This window comes from Saccopteryx bilineata, chromosome 1 (genome assembly GCF_036850765.1).
Source record: "Saccopteryx bilineata isolate mSacBil1 chromosome 1, mSacBil1_pri_phased_curated, whole genome shotgun sequence".
Lineage (NCBI taxonomy): Eukaryota > Metazoa > Chordata > Mammalia > Chiroptera > Emballonuridae > Saccopteryx > Saccopteryx bilineata.
Genome location: NC_089490.1, coordinates 128,762,513 through 128,771,704, shown reverse-complemented (window position 1 = coordinate 128,771,704; position 9,192 = coordinate 128,762,513). Strand labels below are relative to the sequence as shown.

At 44.9% G+C, this 9,192-nt stretch overlaps 1 protein-coding gene across 1 annotated transcript; it reads left to right on the top strand.

Moving 5' to 3' along the window:
* The first annotated feature begins 2,367 nt into the window (after positions 1 to 2,367).
* KRT1 (keratin 1) lies at positions 2,368 to 7,760 on the top strand. Its single transcript, XM_066265780.1, has 9 exons — positions 2,368 to 2,957; positions 4,064 to 4,278; positions 4,598 to 4,658; positions 5,066 to 5,161; positions 5,322 to 5,486; positions 5,621 to 5,746; positions 6,071 to 6,291; positions 6,766 to 6,800; positions 6,885 to 7,760. Exons 1-9 carry the CDS (start codon positions 2,430 to 2,432, stop codon positions 7,268 to 7,270), a joined length of 1,833 nt encoding a protein of 610 aa, XP_066121877.1. The 5' UTR covers positions 2,368 to 2,429; the 3' UTR covers positions 7,271 to 7,760.
* The last annotated feature ends 1,432 nt before the right edge of the window (positions 7,761 to 9,192 follow it).

The following is a 9,192-nucleotide window of genomic DNA, read 5'->3' as shown; positions in this document are numbered from 1 at the left end:
GTTCTTTCTAGTCCCATGTCTCTCCCTCCTCGTGATAACAGTGAGAATACATTTTTCAGCCCTATAAGTTGTCTTTTAATTATCTGACCACTCACCACTTTGATTTTTCTCTGTGTTAGTTTCTTAGATTGAGGATGGAAGCACAAATAATTGCAAAGATCTGTTGTTGGCTGGCAGAGGTGAGAGAGTGAATACCCACATGCACACACACTGCATGCAAACACATATGCACACCCACCCAAAGCACTAGAAGAAATCAGTTGCGCAGTGATATGTCTCATGAGGGAGTATGCCAAGCTAAAAGAATTTCAATTGCTTGTCAGATTGTTAAGCAACAGTCATTACTATGCCAAGACCATCCCAGGTTTCATTGTTCCTAGTCAGGAGCGAGATCTGAATTACTCATTCCCTATAGAGATGGTTGGTTTAGCAGCCCAAGGATGTTAGTGTTAAGACACTTTCAGACAACAGTATCATGGAGATGGTGGGGAAGGAGGGAGAGCAGTGGAGAGGTGAGGGACACTTTCTGGAAGAGGATGTAGGACAAAAACTTTGGGAGAAGAGGAGGGACAAGGCTCAGTGGCTGGAGAGGGCTGACACTTGGTTGTCCTGCTTTAGAACCACAGGGTGACAAGAACAGATGGTCTTCACAGACTTCCCTTCTCCTGTATATCTTTTATTCCACCTATACATGTCTATGATCTACCACTTAGAGTTGCTTAGAACCAGCTGAAGTTAATTCTGGCTTCTTCTCGCTGAGTCTCCAATCCTGTGTTTACATACAAGTGTGGGGAGCATGCCAGTCTTCTAAGAAGTCTTAGAAGGAAAGTTTGCATGGGGTTTGGGTCTTTCTAGATCTCAATGCCACTACTACCCACTAAAATTGATCAAGTACTGCTGACCCTAGGGTTTCCTGACCCATTGCAATGCATGCTGGGCACCCTTGCACCTGGACAGAAACAAAATCTCCACATAAACTCTGGACATCCAATCTCATCTTCTCAGAGTGAATTAATGAACATCTTCCAAACATGAGCATGTGTCTGGAGCCAAGGATTCAGAGGGATAAAATGGGCCTCCTGACATCGGAGCTCTCTATGCAGGACAGCTTCCTGTGCTGTTTGGCTTTACACAAAGTGTGAGGAGCTGTACTGTCATATAACATGCTGGTTGAATCTTGCACACTATAGCTCATCATTCTCAGTTTAAATAATAGTCATACCACTTACTGTCTAGATAAACTCGGGCAGGCTAGTCAACCCCTGTGCCTCAGTTTCCTCATTTTAAAAAATGGGTAACATAATTGCATCTATCTCAAGGTTATGAAAATTAAGTAAGTTAATAGATATAATATATGTAGAGCAAGTGCCTAGTCATGGTCAGTTTTTGACACTTTAACTATTACTATTATTACTGTTGCCATTACTCTGGTCCAGAAACAATTTTAGCTTCTGAGATCAGGCTTTCCAGACTCCCTTTCAAATCTACATCCACGTGTCCATATAGTCTAGTGTGAGACTTGGCCCACCCATCAAGTCCTACCTCCACCACTTTCCTTTACAAAACATATGGAACAGCTTCTATCTACTCAGCTCACTGCTTTACATGCTTTTCAACTGGCATGTGCACGCAATCCGTTTGCATCTGTTTTATGTTATTGTTGTCTCTGTCTCCTGCTCCTGTCTACCTTTCAGGAACTGGAACAACTGGAAAACTTAGAAAGAATGTGGATATCCCTTTTGATCTTTCCCGATCACCTACCCATCCATCCTGTCCTGTGACAGCTTCTTTTTCTCTAATAGTAATGCAGTGCATTTATCAAGTTAACAGTTAATAAAAATAACTTCTTTTGATTGCTCACTTATTAAAGCTCTGACTTTATGTCAGGAGATAAAACCTGGTGAGCTCTGAGGTCTTGAGGGTGGATCTCAGAAACGGGCTGAAGAGCTCTTTCCGAGATCCAGCACAGGGAACTGCACCTGCCATGCCTGAGGAGAGTGTCTCAGCAGCTCACAAGGGTAAGGCAAGAATGGAAACTTGTGTGCTTTGTGACAGGAGGTTATGAAATCCTATCAAAGAGCACCAGGTGGCAGATGTAAGGTCCTCTTTTCCCAAAGTCGCAAGCACATGAAGAGAGATTTTGTCTGATAAAAAGCGATTACCACATGAGCAATCTTGCATGCACAGCGATTTTGAGAATCATCCTGGGAGCGGGTTGTAGTGTTTATTGTATTGTTGAGGCTCGTAAAAATCTTGTATGGCTGCAGGCAAGCCAAACCCTTGAGTAGCATTGCATCCCGCTGGCTTATGGACCAAGCCCAATCACTCCCTGTATATAAAGAGAGGTCTGTGTTTGGGGTAGAGGAGTGTTAGCTCCTTCTTCTTCTTCTTCTTCTTCTCCACTTTGCTCTTACTCTCTTTAAGTCAACATGAGTCGACACTTTAGTTCCAGGTCTGGGTACCAGAGCAGAGGAGGCTTCAGCTCTGGTTCTGCTGGGGTAGTCAGCTTACAACGCAGGAGCACTAGCTGCTCCGTGCGCCGTAGTGGAGGAGGTGGCGGGAGATTTTCAAGTGGAGGATGTGGTGGTGGTGGTGGTAGCTTCGGAAGCCGAAGTCTTGTTAACCTGGGTGGCAGTAAAAGTATCTCCATCAATGTGGCTGGAGGGGGTGGACGTGGTTGTACCAGTGGTGGCTTTGGAGGGGGTGGTTTCGGTGGTGGATTTGGGGGTGGCTTTGGCAGTGGAAGTGGTTTTGGTGGAGGTATTTTTGGTGGAAGTGGTTTTGGCGGTGGTTTTGGGAATGTTTGCCCCCCTGGTGGCATACAGGAAGTCACCATCAACCAGAGTCTTCTGCAACCCCTCCATTTGGAGATCGACCCTGAGATCCAACGAGTCAAGTCTCAAGAAAGGGAGCAAATCAAGTCACTCAACAACCAATTTGCCTCCTTCATTGACAAAGTGAGTTTACTGGCTCAGGGCACTGGCACTGGGACAGCTGCTCCTGGTCCATTTGAGATGGGTGCAGTCAAGACATGTTTGGGTTTGAGCCTCAATTTTCTGTGTTTAGATAATTAAAAGGGTATTTCGTAGAATTGTCTTCTAAGAGGCATGTTAGAATATCTTCTAGAAGTTTTGAATAGGGATGTGTGATTGATGACTAAACTCTCTCTTGGACAAAGGGGCTTGAGGTCTACATTAAATGTGGGTCAATTTGACATCATCTTGAAGTGTTTTAATTTAGCTCTTGGGCCGAGTTGGAATTCACATATGTTGAATGAAGATAACAGAAATGGGGCTAACTCAACCTTCTAGAGTGCAAATGAGAACCGTGTATTAGTGTAATAGTCTTCCTAACCATAAAAAGTGAGTTGAGTGTAAACACAGTGCATTGGATATTGTAGCAGAAGGTAGTCAGTGCCAAACATCTCTTACTGTTGAAAGAGGAGGTCTAGCCTCTGAGAATTTTACATTGGTACCATATCAGGGTGGAGATTTTTTGTACTTGCATTTCTAAGTATCTGCTCTGGAAAAACATGTAAACCATTTTTAGCTTTTTGTTCAATCATCAGTAATAATGTGAACCTAAGTCACCCACACAAAGTTGGAATTCAATTTTGGATGTGCCCAATACGCTTTTGAATCGTATATCTGTTCGGGGACTGCAAACCAAGTTTTATGGTTTAATTGACCTAAAAAAATTGGAAGGCAAGTCTCTTAAGTGTCGTGTATCTCTTTCAAAGTGCAGTTGCAGTAGTTTTCTATGTGCTTTGCTCTTTGGTTTTTGTGTAACTACTCTCTTCTAAAGTACAACTGAAATAGTACTGTCATTGCCAATCTCAGAGAAACTAGAGTTTCACTGAATTAACAGTGAGTTGGTTTTGTTTTGAAGATGATACAGATTCAATCATCTTCTTTCTACTTTTCTGTTTGTCATGGCCAGGAAGACAAGAATTTAAGTTCTTTTCTAAGGGACATAGGGGCCTTGCTGTGTGGTAGCCCCTGGCGCTCAGTGGCCATAGGGGTCCACTTCTGTATTATCGGGTAACGGGGTCTTTTGTTTTCAGGTGCGGTTCCTGGAGCAGCAGAACCAGGTGCTGGAGACCAAGTGGGAGCTGCTGCAGCAGGTAGATACCTCCACCAGGACTCAGAACCTAGACCTCTACTTTGAGTCATACATCAACAGTCTTAGAAAGAACTTGGACCAACTGAAGGGTGATCAGTCTCGAATGGATTCAGAATTGAAGAACATGCAAGACCTGGTGGAAGATTACAGGAACAAGTAAGAGAGCCATGCTGGGAAATTCTTTACTTTTGTTCTAAAATATTTCCAGAAAGTGGCAAGCAAAGACTATAAATAATATGTAACAGTATCTTTTCTTAGGTTAGAGGCAAATCAATTTGGCGTTTTCAGATATGTTCCACCTCTTAGAAGCTGAAAATTGTTTAATGGATTTATTGCTCAGAAGAAAGGTGTGAACCAAAGTGTCCTAGGCTAATAATAAAAAAACAATGAGAAGCAGTGCTAATTTTAGTCTAGGGAGCTAAACTTAAGGCCTTACCTTTTTTGAACCTCCTATTCTCTTCTGATTTCCTTGCAGGTATGAGGAAGAGATCAACAAACGGACAAATGCAGAGAATGAATTTGTGACCATCAAGAAGGTGAGCAAATCTGTAGGCAGGACCTCACAACAACAATAAACAATAGAACAGGGTCTCTAATTACATAAAGCAGAAAGAAGTCATAATGGTGTGGTCCTGATGAATAGGTGAAGTAGAGTTTTCCTTCCACATTATCATGGACCTGGACTTATCCAGGCTCTCAGGGCTTTTCCAGAGTTTCAGCATGTCATGTAGTAAGTGGGGAGGAAAGTTCTCAGAAAATCAGGCAAGCCCCTTTGTGGTTGCAATCCCAGCGGTGGGGTAATTTAGGGATTCTGATCCTCCTGTGATATAAAGGTGTGGGGTAGACCCCAAATACCTTTTCTGTTTGGGATATTCTCTCACAGCTGGTGAGAGGGATGTGTCCTGGAAAGACTATGACTTCATGCTGTCTATTGCTCCTCTAGGATGTAGATGGTGCTTATATGACTAAGGTGGACCTTCAGGCCAGAGCTGATAACTTGCGTCAGGAGATTGATTTCTTCACAGCACTCTACCAAATGGTAAGTCTTTAAATTTCAACCACGTTTACGAAATGGAAAACTTTTAAGCCTGAACCCACCACCATCCAAAAGAATAGAGATATATCTTCCATCTCCTGATCCCTCCAAGTTCTTTTCTGTTTTAACACTATAAGAGTCACTGAACTATTATATCTTGCAGGAGCTTTCTCAGATGCAGACTCATATCAATGACACCAATGTCGTCCTCTCTATGGACAATAATCGCAGCCTGGACCTGAACAGCATCATTGCTGAGGTCAAGGCCCAGTATGAGGCGATCACCCAGAGGAGCAAGGCTGAGGCTGAGGCCCTGTACCAGACCAAGGTGAATGGGATGAATGTCTTGTCAGCTTTCCTGAAATGTCTTGTTTTGCCATCCTGTATATCATCTTATATTTGTGTGCCTGAGCCAGGGTATATGCTCTGTCACATCTAATTGACTTGATCCACCATCTCTAGTATGAAGAGCTCCAGGTTACTGCTGGCCAACATGGAGACAACTTAAAAAATTCAAAGATGGAGATTTCTGAGCTGAATAGGATGATCCAGAGACTTAGATCTGAAATCGACAGTGTGAAAAAGCAGGTACTTGCTTATTCCTTTTACATATGAGGTGGTGAGTGAGAGAAAAGGCCGCCAAGATGTTTTAGAGCAGGCATTTAGAAGAATGTCAAGGGGCAGAGAAGCCTCAACTTAGGGCCAAGAGAGGCTGCTGCATTACCTTTAAGGCTTTTAAAGAAAGCAACACAGTGATACGTTATCCAGAGGCAGGTGAGTGCATGAGGTGACTTAAGCTCTTGTGGTTCTTTTGGACCCAGAGTATTGGCCTCACTGGGGAGGAGAGATCAGTGTGAGGTAAGAAGGCCGAGGTGGGATTAGGTATTATTATGCTGGCTTCTCCTTTCTCAGATCTCTGCGCTGCAGCAGTCCATCAGCGATGCTGAGCAGCGTGGTGAGAATGCCCTCAAAGATGCCCAGGGCAAGCTCAATGAGCTGGAGAACGCCCTGCAGAAGGCCAAGGAGGAGATGGCCCGGCTGCTGCGTGACTACCAGGAGCTCATGAACACCAAGCTGGCCCTGGACGTGGAGATTGCCACCTACAGGACCCTCTTGGAAGGAGAGGAAAGCAGGTAAGAAAGGGACTCTGAGCAGTTTGGTTTCTTCTTAGGTGCTTCCTCCCGTGTAAGCTGACTGCGGTTGAAGATGCAGCTGTGTGACTGCAGCTGGTCCTGGGCGTGGGGAAAGGAGAGCTCCGTCGTGCAGGAGGAAAGACTTGGTTTCATTTTGGAAGCCAGAGTTTCCCACTCTTCTTTTCTGAGGGTTGTATTGTCTCTATGAAGTGCTTTGAGATGGAACAATTTGTTCTTTATCCAGGCTGGCTCAGATGTCATCTGGCCTAAAGTCAATATAGTGCCTTTAGAGGTAACTTGCATTAGCTGTAATATTCTTGTCTAATTTATGTGTGAGGAAAATGACAGCTTTGGGAGGCCAGAGGGGACCAGGTTGGGTGTCAGATTCAAGAGGGGCTCTGGGATAACTGAGAGGACAGGGAAATCGCTTGTGAAAGGACAGAGATGAGGGATTCGCTCTTCTTTCTCCTGCAGGATGTCGGGAGAGTGTGCCCCGAACGTGAGCGTGTGTAAGTACAACACAGGGGCCTGTGCAGGTTTGGCTGAGTTGGAAAGGAGGCTGGGGTTGAAGGTAACTGAGTGTCTCCCTGCAGCTGTGAGCACCAGCCACACCAGCATCAGTGCGGGAGGAGGCGGAGGAAGCAGGGGGTTCAGATCTGGCGGCGGCGGCAGCTACAGCTCCGGAGGCGGCAGCTATGGCTCTGGCGGCGGCGGCGGCGGCCGCGGTGGCGGCAGCTACAACTCCGGAGGTAGCAGCTACGGCTCTGGCGGTGCTGGCGGTGGCAGCTACGGAGGCGCCGGAGGCAGCAGCGGGGGACCCAGAGGCGGATCTGGAGTGGGCGGCGGCAGCAGCGGGAGCGCCACAGCCAGCTTCAGCTCCCCTGGAGGCCGCGGATCCAGCTCTGGGGGCACGAAGACCTCCAGCGGCAGTTCCAATGTGAAGTTTATTTCTACCAGTTATTCTCGAGGGACCAGATAAAGAGGCGTTCTCTATCCTGTTAGCTCTCCGTCCCCATTACTACCAAGTTGGCAAGACCAAGGTCGGTTGTCCCGCCTTGTTGAAGATAAAAGCTATTGGTTAGTTACATTGATTCATCTCATCCCCTCAGCTCTTTCCTTTCTGCTCTGCTTCCCAAAGTCTTCATTCAAATCAGTGGCAGGTTTAGTCCTTGGCTCTGACCCTGCTTTGTGCTTTGACACAGAAACAGTTCAGCCATCACCACTACACACGTTACATTTCAAAACAACTCATAAGTCAGCCAGAGGCGGGCTGGTTAGACCCCTGGCTTCTTTGTCATGCGTGGAGCCCCTATGCTCAGTGCAGCTCCTTACTACCCTATGGTCTTGCAGCAAACTCTGTGCGGCTTTGGTTTTATACAGGTGGTGTAATCAAGTTGACTGTCTTTTGTGGAGAGGCCTTAAACTCCCATTTCCTGGTGTTGCTGCAATAAACTGCATTTGAAATTCTCTCTGAGTCTCAAACTCCTTTGTTCATGGCACAGTCTATTCCGGATGGGTAGGGTATGGGAGGGAAAGGAGACCCTAGAGCTGCGCAGGCACATGGGAAACTTGGGACACAAGAACATGAGCAATGTGAGGAGGCTGACCAGGCAACATTTTATTTTAACATTGAACCAGACAAGCTCCTTTCCAGAGAAATGTCACAGAGTCATAGAAAGGCTGGAGTAGCAGGTTTTATTCCTCTGAGAAGGCTTCCTTGAAAAGGGCAGTGAGCAAGCAGGTTGGGAAGGATGAGTTTAGCATTGCAAAGAGGGGAAAGTATTGCATGTAAAAGCAATTGTTCATGTGGAACAGCCAGTGGTAGGAAGGGTGTGGGGATGCTGGGTCAGCAGCAGCTACAGCCAGAATACAGACTTTGGCCTGGGGAGTTCAGGAACCAAGAGTGGTAACGGAGAGCTGGATATCCATTTCCCTCTCTTTCAGGCCACTACCCACAGTTCTGTTCAATCTAAGTTTATTTTGGGGCATATGGCCCTTGTTTGTGAAGTAGTACAATGGGATAGCATAGTGGCCAGAAGCATGGATGTTTAGATTCAGATATGCTTGGGTTTGGGTTTTATCATCATCATTTATTAGCTCAGTGATAATGTATAAGTTACAGACTTTTCTGAACCTCAGTTTTATTATCTCTAAAATGAGAATAATAAGCATCCCTTGTTGTAATTATTGTGTGAATTGAATAAGATGATTAGCCCACGGAAAGCACTCAGTGAGTGCCAATTTTAATCATAGTGGTGATGATAACAATGATGATTTGGCTGTTATAACATTACTGAATCTCCAGGTCAGTCGGTAGATACTCGTTCTAAGGAACAAAAGAATATTAATTTCCCAGTGGTTCTATGACCATAAAAAGTTAGTCAACTTCTTTTAGCTTCTAATTAAAAATAAATAAATAAATTTTAGCTTTGGGTTAACCCAAGAAGAATAGAGAGTATAGATCAGCAAAAGTATTGTACAAGTACAACTTGGTGAGCTCTTCCTTCTTCTCTAGTTAGTCCCCCTTCACCAGAGATGCTTCCTGTCTGGACTAATATGAGAAATTGGGCAACATGATGGTAGAAAGAAAGAATAAGAAACTTTGGCTCAGAGTTTCATCTACTGTGAAGGCAAAGGAAAATAATGCACAGCTTATAGAATGTATAGATCCTTGGAGAAGTCACTTGACCATTTTGAGCCTCAATTTTCTTGTGGGTTAAATGGGATGAGAATATTTGCCCCTAGACATCATGAGGATAAAATACATACTGTGAAAAAGCTTTGTGAACTGTGACTGTGTCATACAGAAGTAGTTAAGTAAAAATTAAAAGGAGACAAAGAAGTAGAAGGCAGTGGCTGGCTGTCAGGGCCACCAAGAAGGCAGGTAACTTGATCTGGTCA

Bases quoted from the DNA above. Each gene is read 5' to 3' on its own strand.
- KRT1 (XM_066265780.1), top strand. From the start codon at position 2,430: ATGAGTCGACACTTTAGTTCCAGGTCTGGGTACCAGAGCAGAGGAGGC. The intron at 4,279-4,597 runs GTAAGAGAGCCA...ATTTCCTTGCAG, and splicing joins GTGGAAGATTACAGGAACAA to GTATGAGGAAGAGATCAACA. The intron at 6,801-6,884 runs GTAAGTACAACA...GTCTCCCTGCAG, and splicing joins TGCCCCGAACGTGAGCGTGT to CTGTGAGCACCAGCCACACC.